General features: G+C 43.5%; 3 protein-coding genes across 3 annotated transcripts; 1 reads left to right on the forward strand and 2 right to left on the reverse strand.

Annotated features, from left to right (window-relative positions):
* Positions 1–272: 272 nt before the first annotated feature.
* Positions 273–2,183, reverse strand: LOC134189924 (uncharacterized). The gene is made up of 2 exons (XM_062658323.1): positions 1,771–2,183; positions 273–603 (listed from the first exon to the last, which is right to left on the reverse strand). Exons 1-2 carry the CDS (start codon positions 2,081–2,083, stop codon positions 461–463), a joined length of 456 nt encoding a protein of 151 aa, XP_062514307.1. The 5' UTR covers positions 2,084–2,183; the 3' UTR covers positions 273–460.
* A 1,236-nt stretch (positions 2,184–3,419) lies between these two features.
* LOC134190398 (uncharacterized) lies at positions 3,420–4,741 on the reverse strand. The gene is made up of 2 exons (XM_062658850.1): positions 4,438–4,741; positions 3,420–4,374 (listed from the first exon to the last, which is right to left on the reverse strand). The coding sequence occupies exons 1-2, from the start codon at positions 4,739–4,741 to the stop codon at positions 3,524–3,526; spliced, it is 1,155 nt and encodes a 384-aa protein (XP_062514834.1). The 3' UTR covers positions 3,420–3,523.
* A 1,279-nt stretch (positions 4,742–6,020) lies between these two features.
* LOC134190399 (uncharacterized) lies at positions 6,021–7,360 on the forward strand. Its single transcript, XM_062658852.1, has 3 exons — positions 6,021–7,009; positions 7,180–7,273; positions 7,353–7,360. The coding sequence occupies exons 1-3, from the start codon at positions 6,131–6,133 to the stop codon at positions 7,358–7,360; spliced, it is 981 nt and encodes a 326-aa protein (XP_062514836.1). The 5' UTR covers positions 6,021–6,130.
* Positions 7,361–15,496: the final 8,136 nt, after the last annotated feature.

Raw genomic sequence — 15,496 nt, forward strand, 5'->3', positions numbered from 1 at the left:
AAATCTATAATTATGCCATAATTAAAAGCATTCAATCTCTGACACAATTATCAGACAATCCACATTTCATGCAAAGGAGTTTTCTCACTAAGAAATCTTTTACTTTAGATTTCAATTTTGGCAAAACAATTTTTACTAAAGATTTCTAAAAAAGCAGTTTGCATTATAGTCGATCTGTCTTGCAAGTGCATGTACACTATATGGAACATCCACTAGCTAGGATAAGACTATTGAGCTATCGGATCCCATGCATATTGTAAGACCGCGCCATACTAAACTTTAGTTTGGAGTCTCGCCTACAGTTAGCTTAAAAGACAAGTCGAAAACATACAATTAACCAGATACTATATACTATATCGACAGAGAATGCTTGATGTTCAGGCAACGCACAGCCTAGAAGAGGGAGTTTCCTCGCATTTTGGAAAGTCTTTAATTTAGGCCTTAAAATGTATTTGAGGAGTCAACGTCCCAAAAGAAGGCGACCGGTAAAGCACCCCACATCGACAGAGGATGCTGATAATACGGTCGGTTGCGAGAGCACTGATTCGGAGTCACCATCGGAAGCGGAAGGAGGTGCGGAAGAGCAGCAAAATACCCGTCGATCTGCAACACATCAAGTGACAACCGCTTTCATATTCGCTCGACAACCACCAGACTGTTGCAAACAAACAAACACAAAACAGGCGTCTGCTTATTGTGCCTACTAAACAGTACGTGTCATACACAAACGTTAAGCCGCATAGTACAAGAGAATGTCTAGAGTTGCTGCAACTGCACGATATTACTCTGTCACTTGCGTTTTTTAGCCAACAGGTCCACGTCACATTTGCTCTGGCCTTGTTTTAGTGAGTATATGATTTGGTTAACAATATCTGTAAACTCTTGGTGGCTATGAAGAAAAACGACGAGCGGATTATATTCGTTGCGATGATTTGTCATATTCCTCAATTCTTCATAATTTATGTTGTTTTCGATTCCCAATGCTACAATTGAAAGATCTTCATACTCATTGTACAAGCCCTTTGATACGTTAACGGGATTTCTTCCTTTGTTCGATTTTCCGTCCGTCAGAAGAAGAATCGTGCGGTGGCTGGAGTGTCTCATGCCTTGCTGTCTCTGTAGAACATTATCTGCTACAAACTGCAGCGCATCTCCTGTAGCAGTCCATCCTTCTAACGACGTTAGATACCGGGTAAGTCGTTAATATCACTTTGTACATTTTCTTGGTATGCGTGGTTGGTCTTGGAGTGATTCAGATCAAAGACTAGTCGAGGTTCACTACCGTAAGTAACTAGAGCTAGACGCACTGACCGACATGTAGTGATAACTCCTGGCTGAAAGCCACAAAGGTAAGGAATGAGACGACCGAGATCTTCAAGAGCCTTTCTAAACTTAGCGGGTCCGACACTTCCTGAACTGTCCACGACAAGAACAATGTCTCTGTAAGGAGGACACAGAGTGGGCGGTTGCGTGGGCGGTTGCGTAGACGTTAAAAAGGATCGATTTCCAGACAAACTTCTGCGTGTCTTGTGGCTATCCGCAGATGAAGATGAAGTCTCGTTGTCGGCAGAAATCGTTCTGCCGGGTATGGGAAGAACAGAAATTGCAGGTCCGACAGACCCAAAGCCTCCCAATCCGGTCTGAAATATATCTATAGCGTCTTGCACCCTATCAGTACCAGAAATGGGAACATTTAAAAAAGTATATTTAGACCACAAGTTTGCATGACTGCATAGTAAAAATTAAGAAATGCTATAGTTATCAACTCACTAGTACACGTTGTAGTCGTTTCTGTCAGGTTGGGACACGCGACTCCTCCATTTCGTGCAAAAGTTTTGACACTCCTTTGTCTACTTTTCTCACATCTACCAGGTGACGCTACCCACAGTGTCCATTCGCTCACCTCACAATCAACGTCAGTTTTGATGTACTTGCTGCAGCTACTGCCGAAAAAGAGAGCCAACGTTTTAATCTTACAAAGACGCTCAAGAGGAAGAGATCCACCGCTTGAGATCGAAAAAGGAATGTGGCAGAGAACTACAACGAGCAACAGTAGTACAGTCGGAAATCCAGAATACGCCATATCTACACGTCACCGGTTGGTCTTTTAGTCTGCAAACGTTCGACGAGAAATGGTAACCAGCTAGAGACTGCGTCGGTCACTTCTAGTAGTCGATCGTGCCTCAATCACGTGCTATTAAAGTTGATCCGGAACTTGAGTTGGCAATAAAATGCTGTGACGAGAATTAGTAGTCATCCCCGTATGTGTATGACACCGCCTATAATTTCTTAATTAACTAGATTTCAAAATATAGAGTTGTTGTCTACTTTTAAGATCGGCAGGCTTTGAAACGACCGTCAAACGGTTTTGCTGCATGTTGTAAGTTGTACTGTACTGAACTGTCAGGAATTGTGAACTTCACAATTAGCAGGAAGCGGGGAAATGGGGGTGGGGATGGGGGCTGAAGTTCCCTCGCTCAGTGTAGAAATTGCAATTTTCTGTGCCAGTGACTTTTGCAGATCTGTTTACGGTCTGGCAAGCGAGGTAATCATGATGGTACAGTACTGTACAGTGTACACAGTACAGCACCTCCGCTCGTGAACATCTTCCTACGCCACTGGCACTGAAAGCATGTTGGTGGTGATAGTTGGGGATTAATTCACTGACAACAACAGAAAATATAACTTTAGAAAAACGCGCTACGCGTAATCTAAATCTTTAATTAATTAATTAACTAGTGTTATACGTAACCGACTAAATAGTTTGTTAATATCAAACTTCTAACAAACTTAATTATTTTTAAAACCCGCTATCTATCTAGATGCTTAATTAATTAAATATCAAGCAAGTAAAACACATCCCTAAAGAAATATAAATTGCTGCCACAGGATGACAACACGTATATAGTGCCCTAATTGAATTTACTTGAATGAGCTCAAAAATTTGCCCTAGGTCCCTGTATGTAGTTCTCTATAAGAGTAGCCCGGATGACGACTGCCAGAAGTTGAACCAATTTTTATTTAGATCAAGAACGCTGCACTCATGCTCAACAATGTCCTCACATGACCACTAGCCAATTCATTATCACTCTATCGTAGTCACATCATGCAGTGCAGCACAGAAACAGTTCAAAGAGTACCATGCAAAACCCGCTATTTAATTGTATAGCTGTTTTAGTAATACAAGTGCATCAAACAAGTAGAAGAAACACATTGAGAAAATTTACATACTCTAGATACGGTATACAGTATAAGTGTTTTAGTATGTGTGCAATAAGCGCAATTGCGATTACAATTATTAAGATTACTAACTTTAGTAAAATTTACTGCGTGCAGGTGAAGTGAGGTGACCCCATATCGACTGTGAACGCGTTCCATATGCATGACACCTGCAGTGACCATGTAACTATCAACCGTCTTTGTTATATTCACTAGACAGCTAATGCGGTGTTACAAACAAAGCAGAAATCAATCGTTTGTTCTTTCTGATACTCAAACGGCTAGAATGCAACTGGTATCTTTATCACTTGCGTCTTTTATCCAACAGGCTTATCTCACATTTGCTCTGTCCTCGTTGTAAGAGTTTGATGATTTCGTTAACAATCGTTGTAAAGTCTTCGTGGCTATGAAGGTAAAGCACGAGCAAATTTTCTAGTCCCTTGTGATGATTTGTCACATTTTCCAGTTCGTCATAATCTATTTTGTCCCCGATTCCCAATGCCACAATTGAAAGATGTTCGTACTGACTGTACAAGCGGTTTGCAACTTCAACAGGGTCTCTTCCTCTGTTCGATTTTCCGTCAGTCAGAAGCAAAATCGTACGATTGCTGTAACTTCTCATGCCATATCTTTCCTGTAAGACGCGATCTGCTGCAAACTGCAGCGCATCCCCTGTAGCTGTTCTTCCGTGCAGCAACGATAGATACCGAGGTAAGTGCTTAATATCATTTTGTACTGTAGTCTGGTACGTGTGGTTGACCTTGGAATGATTGAGATCAAAGACTAGTCGAGGTTCACTGCCGTAAGTGACTAGAGCCAGACGCACTGATCGGCAGTCAGTGATTAATTCAGGCTGAAAGCCGCAAAGATAAGGAATGAGACGACTGAGGTCGTCAAGAGCCTTGTGAAATTTATCGCGTCCGACACTTTCTGAACTGTCCACAACGAGAACAATGTCTCTGTCAGGAGGACAAGCAAGCGCCGATTGACGCTTGGTACGTAATGCAGTACGATTATAGATAGACTTTTCTGCAGCAGCAACGAGGAAGGGGACTGTGCGGACTGGCACAGCGGTTCCAATACCTCCAAAGCCTCCTAAACCTCTTTTAAGAACTGTCAGTGCCAACCGTGCTCTTTCAACAAAGGAAGTCAAATCTAAAATTTGTGAATCAAGTTACTTTTGACCGCTCGCGGTTAGAAAAACAGCTAATAACTTACTACACGTTGTAGCCGTTTCTGTCAAGTTGGGACATGCGGTTCCTCCATTTCGAGACAATTTAGTGATACCTCTTTGCCTCCTTTCCTGACATTGACCGACTAATTTCCACGGTGACCATTCACTTACCTCACAGTCGACGACAGTTCTAATGTGCTTGTCGCAGCGACTGCCAAATATCAGAGCAAACTTTTTATTCTGACATAGTCGCTCATATTTAGATATAAGAGAAATACTGGTTGAGAAAGAAATGAAGAAAACTGCAACGAGTAGCAGCAGTCCAGTCTGAAATCGAGAAAAGGCCATATCTACGTTGCAACACTAGCAAGTGTGATAAAGTACTTGGTCTGCAAGGATGGAGTGAACAGCGAGTCCCATATATAGTGCGTGATTGTGTGGGTAAGTGGCTAGTGCAACTAGTCTACAAAATAATTTAATTAACTTAATTAAAAAGATGACCAATACAGCTGTTTGCTGAAGACGCCATTAGGCTAGATTCCGTTAGACTTCCCTCTCTTCAAGTGCTAATCGCAGAAATACGGACAACCAACGGATGTTGCACTGCAGTAATTCAGACGTGCTATCTAGATGGTTAGACTTCCCTCTCTTCGAATGCTATTATATAAATCGCAGAAATACGGAATACCAACGGATGTTGCACTGCAGTAATTCAGACATGATGGTTAGACTTCCCTCTCTTCAAGTGCTATTATATAATACCAACAGATGTTGCACTGCAATAATTCAAACCTGCTATGGTTTCTGCGATTAGCACTTGAAGTCTAACGGAATTTAGCTCTAGTAGGCACATTATTTCATACTATACTGTCCACACATGGCGAGGTCAGCTACACACAAAATCCTGTTACAATCCATGCGGTCTTGTCAGATTCGTTGTACAATTATGCAGCTGTCTAGTTCCTTTTACAAGCAATTTCTTTCTCTGGATCTAGACTTAGGCAACAACACAACATTGTAGTCCTGACCGCTGTGCAGCTGTAGTAGTAGTCTAGACTTCTGTGGTAACGCTGAACAGTCGATCCGCCAAGTGCGTTATTTGCGTGGGCGAGGTCAAAATTTATTTTCTAAATAAATAAATTTAGCAAAGACGAGGACCGTTAGAGCCAGCAACGTGTGCTGAAACTATGGATATTGTTAAATATCTATCATTTCTACGATTTTGACTGGAATCAGCTGCGTTTCAGATGGGAAGGAGCGCGAACACTTCCGGAAGGTAGGTGACTTCTTTGTCGGTGCACTTTTGTCTCTTGGGTTATTTCTGTTTGAAATGACATACAACAAGTAGAAGACACGAATTAACATAACTGGTGATTTTATGATGTTGTGTGCACTGGCGTTTTTCGCCAATTCAGGTGTAGCAAAGTGCCCCACCTACCGACCGTACACACGCACGGGGAAGCGTTTAGAGACCACATTTCTGCGCCTGAGCAGTAGTTGGCGGGCTTCTTGATTTGCAATCGATTAGAGCTGATTATCTTGTGTCTGTTAAGCGATTTTTTGACCTGGGTCGCGTTTCTAGTTGTAGTTGCATTTACCAGTAGTTCTTGGATTTTATTTACTGCAACAGCTAGAGGTAGGTGACAACTATGCCTGTTATTGCCGTTTTCTAACTTTGACAATAAAATTTGTATTGCAAGGATAGTCCTAGGTTTTCCAGTGTTTTTCAACACTAAAATGAGCAGGTGGAAGAGAAGAGAGGATGTTCACCCAGGGAGGGATTGTGTGTCATGTAGTGCTTGTGGAACTGATGGAGGCAGTTTTCGTCATCCAAACAACTGGAACGAAGAATTCAAGGAATGGATCATGACGTCATCTCAGCTTGATATGCAGTCTTGCTTGTGTCTAAAGTGTAGTCGATCATTGAGAAGGAAGTGGGAAAATTTTCGAAAAGATGACAACAAGGAAAATAGCGATCCTGCGCCCAAAAAATCTAAGTCTGACAGTGTGTGTGTTGTGGGCTTGTTGGAACATGACCCAAGCCTTGTACGCAGTCTTTGTTCTGAAAATGTTATTCGTGCCTCATTCAAAGGCTGTAATGTAGAATCAGTGGCAGCTTGCTTCAAGGCATCTTCAAGTGAAGTAGCCAGCGCTTGTACTGCCTCTCAGTCTTTTCTAGGTGATTGTGTTGTAACATTATGTAAATTACACCACTCTCAGTTGTACAGGTGGGTGTTTATGCACACTGCCTTGTTTACGTTGTGTAGCTTAGTAATAGCTTTCTGTAGGTTTATACACTTCAGCAAAGTTGAGTGCACCACTTGTGGTATGGGTATTCAGAAAATTGCTAGACATTGTCCAGACCCAGCATTGATTAGTGCCTACTTGAGGGAGACATGTCAAGTGGTGAAAGATGTCACAGAAACTTCACCAGTTTGCTCCAGGTGTTACTTCAGCCATCTTCGGATTGCCAAGGTAAAGAGTAACTCTGACATGATGTCAACAGATGATGGCACTAAACAACTTAGAAAAGAGCTATCAGGAAAGGAGGAATCCCTTGTTGGTGATGACACTGACATCATTGTGGGAAAAGCTCTTCTTCAGACAGGAGTTTGGGTACTTGATGCCCTTCTTGAAAATGTGGCTCTTTTGTTAGTGGATACACGAGACCACTTCTGTTCTGTCTGTTCATTTCTGAGCACACAATCTGAATCTCCCATTAGGACAGCCAATTGGTTACTAATTAGTCTTCACCACTTGCTCATGAGATGTTGTGTCTTTTCAAGGTTACTGAGATGTCGCAGAGCTCATTTAACAGCAAAGACCTGGAAAGATCTACTCCAACTAACGTGAAATCACTTGATAGAATTGAGACACGGAGTACTTCAAATTATTGTCTTTGCTTGGTTCATAAGCTTGCGTGTGCAATGTTTGTGGTATGGAGTTTTATGAATGTTAGAGTGGTGACCATGCACTGAACAGAATCTAGGTATAGTTGACAACTACATCACACTATAGTTCTTACAAGTTAGAGAAAACAAAGAAAAACATTTCTGGTGCACTGAAAGTACGTTTGATGTGACTAATTTCCGAAGGAAGGAAACGTCTTGTATTTAGCTGCGTCATACCTCCAAACTGCCCGCAGTCGTTCGCGGAAAAGATTGGTGCAAAACCGTCTCTTGAGGAGTTCGAATTCGACAATACCGTTGCAGTACAGGCGAATAGTGTGCCCACCATCTTGGAAAGTGTCATAGTGTGTGTCACGCTCGTTCTCTTGAAGTAGTCGATTCTTTCAGAATGTCCATCCCACGCGACGACTACGCACGCGAATTGGAAGAGAGCTTCTACGTCGATGCGATAATCCAAAAAAGATGTCTGTGTGGGCCTATAGTACCCGTACACTGCAGTCTCAGATATCGGGTATCTGACTGTCCCAGGACGTACATATGATTATTTATTTATTACTTTCTTCCTCGAGTGCCCAACCATTCACGTGTACTTTTTTGCGGGGGCGTGGATGCCCTCGCTAGAAAATAAATAGAGCGCCGTAGCGCACTTGGCGGATCGACTGTGAAGTGTATTCTATTGTACCGCCTAAGACTGCGCATGCGCATCTACCACCCACTCTACCACATCTCTCCCCTAAAAAATTCAACACAACTCAACACATTGTCTTGTAACTACAAGTATGATACCCAAACCGCCAAACACCACATAAAGTGCAACTGTATCCAACGACCTACAGGTCCAGTCTATCTGGTTGTTTTCTTTCTCTTTTGGATCGACGTAAGATGAAGTCTTCTCTTCGTGTGATTGAAAGTCTATCAGTGGTGTTGTCTGAAGGAGGGCTCTGAATGGAAGAGCTCTGAGTGACAGAATCAGTGGAAGGCTGTTCCATCCATGCTGACCACTGGAAACTGATTGTCAGAAACAGGAGATTCGGCAGTGCTGACGGCTTGGAGTCGAGTACCCTGATAGTTCTCGATGTTATGTGAGGTTTCTCCAGACATAAAAGCACCGGGAGGTGATTCTGTGCAGTGATTTGGATCGTCGTTAGCTTCTGGTACTATTTGGCGTGTCATACCAAAGTGGTCAGTAGATGAAGGTGGGTCCACACGCGGCCTTAGTTGATCAATGTGGCGTTTCCATGTAACACCCCATTGAGGCAGGCTGACATGGTACGTGAGAGGGCCTAAAACCTGTGTAACGATACCCAGGCTCCACTTTGGCTCTTGAGTTCGGTAATCACGCACCCAGACTGTATCTTCCACAGAGAATGAGCGTAAAGGGGTACGATTGTCATGACATAATTTCTGAGCATCCTGCCGTTGGGAAACCGTTTCAGCTGGAGATGACTGCAGGAGAGTAAATCGTGTGCGAAGAGCGGTGCATGAAGAGCTCGCATGGTGGTTGTTCCGTAGTGGTGTGTGAAGTTGTCCTGTAGTGTAGAAGCCATGTTGTCAGCTTGTGCTGTAAGGGGCGTACAGCTGATGTTTTCATTCCGCTCTTAAAAGATCGCACTGCCCATTCCGCCAAACCATTGGTAGCTGGATGAAAAGGTGGGCTCCGAATATGCCGTATCCCATTCTGTTTCATAAATGTTGCGAATTCCTCAGATGTGAAAGGTGGCCCGTTGTCTGAAACCAGCTCTGCTGGCAATCCATGTGTAGCGAACATTTTGCGCAATGCCTGAATAGTGGACCGCGCAGTTGTGGAGTGAGACATGTCAATTGCTTCCATCCACTTGGAGTGGGCATCTACCAGAATCAGAAAATCGGCGGCATCTTATCTAGTGAAGACAATGTGGACCCGGTGCCAGAGCGTGTTGGACCAAGACCAGCTATGTAATGGGGCACTGGTTGGGTTTGGCTGCGACTGTTGACATGTGTTGCAAAACCGGGCAATATCATCAATGGCTGCATCCAGCTGGGGCCACCAAAGTGCCTTCTGGCCATGCTTTTCATGCGAGAGGCCCCATCATGGTGGGCATGCAGTTCCTGAAGTAGACGGGAGCGAGCAGATGTAGGAATGATGACCCGATTTCCCAAAACGAGACAATCTTGAGAGACTGACAGCTCCCACTTCCTATTAAAATAGGGGCGTGAGTCTTCATCTGGACATTGGGTGGGCCATCCCGTCTTAGTCCAGTGAAAAGCCTTGAGATAATTGGATCACGTCTGGTGGCTGTTGCAAGTTGCTTAGCAGTAAGAGGAGACTCTTGCAGGTGATCAATAGTGCAGACCCGTTCAAACTGTGCGATGAAGTCACTCTCCAACCCTGGACAAGGCAGTCCCGACAAAGCATCAGCAGTGGCGTTCTTCTTAGAATACTTGAATTCCATAGAGTATGAGTACAACGACAGAGTATGGGTCCATCTCTGTAAACGAGTTGCTGCTTTGGCGGGAACGCCATGTTTCGGGCCAAAATCGTAAGCAGAGGTTTGTGGTCAGTGACTAGTACGAATGGTCTGCCGTACAAGAACTGGTGAAATTTCTTTACACCAAATATGATGCCCAGGGTCTCACGTTCTATCTGAGCATAGTTCTTCTCACTGGACGTCAATGTTCTTCTCACTGGACGTCAATGTTCTTGAATCAAAAGCAATTGGACGCTCTGTTCCATTACGCATAATGTGTGTTATCACGGCTCCCACACCATAAGCGGAAGCATCTGTTGCCAGCCGTAATTGTAAGTCAGGATTGTATGTAGTGAGAACTGTGGTACTTGTCAACTGTTGTTTGACTGCTGTGAAGGCCTGTTCACACTGAGCTGTCCAATTCCAACGAACCCCTTATTGTAGGAGTCTGGTGAGTGGATGAAGCAATGTTGACAGATGCGGAATGAATTGGCTGTGGTACTGAACCATGCCCAAGAATGATTGTAGTTGGTACACTGTTTCCGGCTGAGGGCATTTTGTAATGCATTCCACCTTGGTTGGATTGACATGAACTCCTTGAGCATCAATGCACTGTCCCAGGAACTCAACAGAGGGCTGAAAGAAACGACACTTCCCTTTTTTGCAATTTAAGGCCATGTTCCTGTAGTCTCGTAAGGACATTTTCCAGGTTGTTTAGGTGTGCCTCTATGTTGTCCCCTGTCACTAGCAAATCATCAATGTAGACAGCAACACCTTCTAGGCTGTAAAGCACTTGTTCCATAGCCTTTTTGAAATTTTGCAGGAGCACATGCAATACCGTAAGGTAGCCTGGTGTACCGGTAAAGGCTCTTGTGATCGAGTGTTGACAGTAGTGTAACCCTGAGAATGGTCATCCAGTCGCATTTGTTGGTAAGCTTGGGATAAGTCTAATGTCGTAAATTGAGTTCCTCCTACCAACTTTTTGAATCAGTTCCTCAGGCCTAAGGTAAAGAATATCGATTAATTTCCATACAAGGGTTGATGATTTGTTTGTATTCCCACAAAGCCGAACTGTGCCATTCTTTTTGTTAGCATACACGAGGGGCGTAGCCCAGTCACTATACCCAACCTTCTCGATGATTCCCTTTTTAACTAATTCGATAATTCCTTTTAATTGAGGTTTTTAAAAGATCGTATGCAACAGCAACGGTATTTCAAATAGATACTACAGTATCTGAACTCTGCAACCTTTTTTCTTCTTCTTCGGTGTATTCGTGCTACTTGCTGTCATCTATCGATCAGTGTAGATGAGCGCGTTGATCTCAGACTTCTCAGGCTCTGATTCTACGGAGGAGGAAGGAGAGGGGGAAGACGACGACGATAATGACGACGACGAATCACCAGTTTTGGATGATGACGACAACACCTTTCAACGGAAATTGGCTTGTCCTCTCTGTTCGTTAGTCACAAGAGACACGGTAGGCAATTTCAACATATACAGACTTGGACAAAATTATAGGGACACCTGGCATTTTTGTGTCTAGTCTAACTTTGGCACTGAATTTTTCTCTAGCAAAACCAAATGTTTTTCGAATTTCTTTTTTCATGGATTGCGCCATTGTTAGTATGTAACATAGCTTGAGTTCAAGACTGCGGCTGTACTTACTACCTACTGCGCATCTAGTTTGCTTTGAAGAAGGAAGACGGCCATTCCTACTTTTCTTGTCTTTGTACACGTTCATCTCTCTTGGATGCTCATTCTTGGCATACAATCTAAGAATGCTCTGTAGTAGTGAAAGCAATTTTGTGGGTCCTCTTGTCAACATTATGAAAAAAAGGCGAATCATCTGTTTTTGCACATTGATTTCGCGCATGTCATCACAATTCGAATTGTTTTGCCATTTTAATCAATAAACAAACTTCAACGTATTCAAAAATCATGCGACACTAATTAATTACAAAAAATCCTGCTAAGACAAAAACTAAAAAAGTTATAGCAACAAAAGAACATTGACATGCCACTTCCGGTCCACGTTTTATGTAGCAAAATCTCAAACTGCTATCGCCAAAATGTCAGCTGCACTAAAACCGCTGCCCTTGAGACCGCCAAACTTGGGCGATAAGTTAGCCTGAACGTTCAGCTGCACGCAGTTGCAGAGTCTTGTTCCGTGCGATATTTCACGAGTTGCAGCGATGCCTCGAGGCAAACAGTTGAGTCCAAAAACGCGAGGGAAAATTGAAGCCCTTCACTCAGTTGGCCATTCTGTGCGTCAGATCGCAGCTTTTGTCCGCAGTTCCAGGAATTCGGTTCATCAGTGCCTGCAACGGCTTTCCCATGGCAGCAGCGATTATGAAAAACGACCTGGACGTGGGAAGGCAACGACAATCCGGGAAGATCATCGACTGAAGAGAATGGCACTGCAGCACCGCACAGCACCATCACGACTGCTCTCGTATCAGCTGGCTGATGAAACCGGCAAGCAGGTATCAAGTAGAACAGTCCGTCGTAGTCTCAGTGAGACAAGAGTAAACACTCGGAGGCCTAGAAAAAACCACTGCTAACAGAAAACCATCGGCGTTTGCGACTGGGATGGGCAACCACTCACACACAATGGACTTTGGATGACTGGAAATCTGTTCTTTTTACAGATGAGTCAAAAGTCAGCATAGGATACGATGGTGCCCTGTACGTTTGGCGTCGCAAAGGTGAGGAATTTCTCCCTGAATGTTGTGACCGTACGGTCCAGCACGCGGCTAGTGTTATGGTGTGGGGATCGATGTGTTGGCATGGCGTGGGGTCTCTGGTGACGTCAGCGAGTCACAGTGGGGTGTTAGCATGACGTCACACTGTTGGACTGGCCGCCAAACTCGCCTGATGCGAATCCAATCGAGAAGTTGTGGCATGAACTCAAAACTGCTGCCAACCGTCGCGAACCGAGAACTGCAGCTGAGCTCTGGAATGCTTTACAGGAGGCGTGGCAGCAGATTCCAGCCGCGCGTGTCCGGAACTTGGCAGAAATCGTTCCGCGACGTTTGGACGCAATCAGGAGGGCGAGAGGCGGGAACACTCGGTACTGAGGAACTGGTAAAGGGCTTCAATTTTCCTTCGCGTTATTAGAACCGGCTTTTTTAAAAGCCACTAAACAAAATCAGAGAGAGTCTAACTTACGACGCTTACGCAGTCATGACGTCATACACTTTTAGGTCTCGTTTTCCGCAATGCGAAACGTAAAGAAAACAATTTAGGGTCTACAGTATTCTCAAGAAACCTAACAATCAACGCGGTAACTATTAAGTTCTTAACAATATTGATAGTTGGTAAATTGTGACCTAATTATTGTGTTACTACATACCCACAGCGGGATGTCCCTATAATTTTGTCCAAGTCTGTAAATATAAGTCATATTGTTCGTCGTCAATTCCCGGATGTGGACTTCTTAAACTTTCATCATCGTTGCCTCTGTGCAGAATGTGGGTTTTCTTATGACAAGCGTTTCTCTGTTTGTCGACGTTCCTTGGGCCCAGGTCGACCTAGATGTAGGGATGTGATGATGGATCCACATTTATCTTCATGGATCGAGATAAAAGGTTGTGTTCAGTGTCCATCTGTGTCACAGTTTCAGTCTTTACCTCCACATTCACAGGCGGACAATCTGTGCGATCAAGCATTCATTACATTACAAACTGTTGGAGTTAGTTCGTGTTCCGACCTTGTTCTAGAGGGGATCAGAGCTGCTGCTACTCTTGTTTCACCTGTAGATAATGAATCCGCCATCTTTTCAGCAGTTATGAATGAAATAATGACACTTCATGTTGACACTGTTTCCCATATTCCTAGATCTGTTCGCCCTCTTCTAGCACAAGTATTGGCTGTGAAGCTTCGTCATGCTTGTTCTGGTGGTTTATGGGGTTTTGTTCGCTTTTTTCTATTTGCCAAGGCTGTTCTTCGTTTGCCACATCGAGGAGGAAGGAAAAGAGACTTGTCATCCACTCTTTGTTAACATCTCGTTTACGCCTCACTGCATTATGGGAGGAAGCCAGGTGTGATGCTAATCCTAAATATCATAACTTTGAGCACAACTCATAATCACTCAAGAGATGCAACATTCATCGTGCAATGAATTTAGCCAAGGAAGGTCGCTATGGCCTTGCTATGCGCTCTTTGGGTTCATTGGGATGTGGGTCTTCGGATGATAATAAGGCTTTTGAAGAGTTGATTGGTCGTCATCCAATACACAATCTTCCATCTCTTTCTGATAACATCCCACCATCTTTGGTTGTTGATTCTGCAGCTATTCTTGCTGCTCCTAAAGCTTTTCCAAAAGGTTCAAGACCAGGAGCTTCTAGATTACATGGTCAGCACCTCATTGATGCTATCTCTGGTAGCATTTCTCTTGATGCACAGCTTTGTTTGAAAAATCTGACAAGATTAGTATCTAAGTACTTGTCTGGAAACTTACATGTTGATATTGCTCCTTGGTTGATAGGTGCACATCTAGTAGCTCTTCGAAAAAAATCTGGCGGTGTTCACCCATTTGCCGTAGGTGAGGGTCTGCGAAGACTAGTTAATTAACCGTGTCTGTTGCTCTGCCATAAAGTCAAGGTTACCTGACGTATTGCTTCCTTACAGTCAAATCGGAGTGAGAGTTGAAAGTGGATTAGAAGCTGCCGTTCATTCTATACGCTCCTACATTGAAGAGTATGGTCATATTGAAGAGTTGTGCTGCTTTAAAATAGACATAAAAATGCTTTTAATGAGTGTCATCGAGAGGTATTTCTCCACCGTCTTCATCGAGAGTTTCCAGATTTAGTGGCTTGGGTAAGGTGGTCATATCAATCTGCTGGTGAACTACGCTTTGGCTCTCATCAAATTTCATCCACGGCTGGAGTACAACAGGGTGACCCTTTGGGTCCCATGCTTTTCTCACTGGTCATTCTAAAGCTCATAGATAAGATTGGTTTACTTGAAGGCTGACATCTTTCTTTATGGTATCTTGATGATGGTACATTTATTGGTACTAGAAAGTCTATTTCAAAGTTGTTGCAGTCCTTGATGTCAAAATGTCCGAGTTTTGGTCTGTCTCTAAATCTCAAAAATGCGAGATATTTTGGCCTTCTGTAAATCAAACTTTTCCTGAAATTGATTCAGATGTCAGACGAGTTCACACTTCAGTTTATGGTGGTGAACTATTGGGATCTCCCATTGTTGGTCCAGAGGATTTCTTTATCAAGTATTTTTGTAGTCGTGTGGATAAGGTTTTAGAAGCTCAAAGTATATTACCAGAATTGGAGAATTTGCAGGTAGCAAGCCATTTACTATGGAGTTATCTATGCGTTTGCAAATTAAACCACCTACTTCAAACCATTCCTGGTCACACCATTATTGAGCAACTTTCTCGTTTTGATTCTGGCATGAGACATTCTCTATGTCAAATAACCAATTCGTCTATTTCGGATCCAGCTTGGATGCAAGCAACTCTGCCTCTACGATTCGGAAATTTAGGTTTACGAAGTGCCTCGGAATCATCACCGGCTGCCTTTCTAGGCAGTTGCAACGCTACACGTGACCTGGTTCAGCGTTTGTTGGAGGCAGAAAGTTCTAGAAATGTTTCCACTTGGGATTCGATGAATTTGTGTACCACTCAAAGCTCTTTTTCTCAAACTTTAACCTTGCCAGGTGAAATTAAGGAAAGAGAAAGATTTTCTGCACAACTTGAAAATCATATAGGCACTGATGAGCCTGCCTT

This window comes from Corticium candelabrum, chromosome 14, assembly GCF_963422355.1.
Source record: "Corticium candelabrum chromosome 14, ooCorCand1.1, whole genome shotgun sequence".
Taxonomy (NCBI): domain Eukaryota; kingdom Metazoa; phylum Porifera; class Homoscleromorpha; order Homosclerophorida; family Plakinidae; genus Corticium; species Corticium candelabrum.

Bases quoted from the DNA above. Each gene is read 5' to 3' on its own strand.
- LOC134189924 (XM_062658323.1), bottom strand. From the start codon at position 2,083: ATGGCGTATTCTGGATTTCCGACTGTACTACTGTTGCTCGTTGTAGTT. The intron at 604-1,770 runs GTGAGTTGATAA...GATGTGTTGCAG, and splicing joins AACGACTACAACGTGTACTA to ATCGACGGGTATTTTGCTGC.
- LOC134190398 (XM_062658850.1), bottom strand. From the start codon at position 4,741: ATGGCCTTTTCTCGATTTCAGACTGGACTGCTGCTACTCGTTGCAGTT. The intron at 4,375-4,437 runs GTAAGTTATTAG...CACAAATTTTAG, and splicing joins AGAAACGGCTACAACGTGTA to ATTTGACTTCCTTTGTTGAA.
- LOC134190399 (XM_062658852.1), top strand. From the start codon at position 6,131: ATGAGCAGGTGGAAGAGAAGAGAGGATGTTCACCCAGGGAGGGATTGT. The intron at 7,010-7,179 runs GTACTTGATGCC...TGTCTTTTCAAG, and splicing joins TTCTTCAGACAGGAGTTTGG to GTTACTGAGATGTCGCAGAG.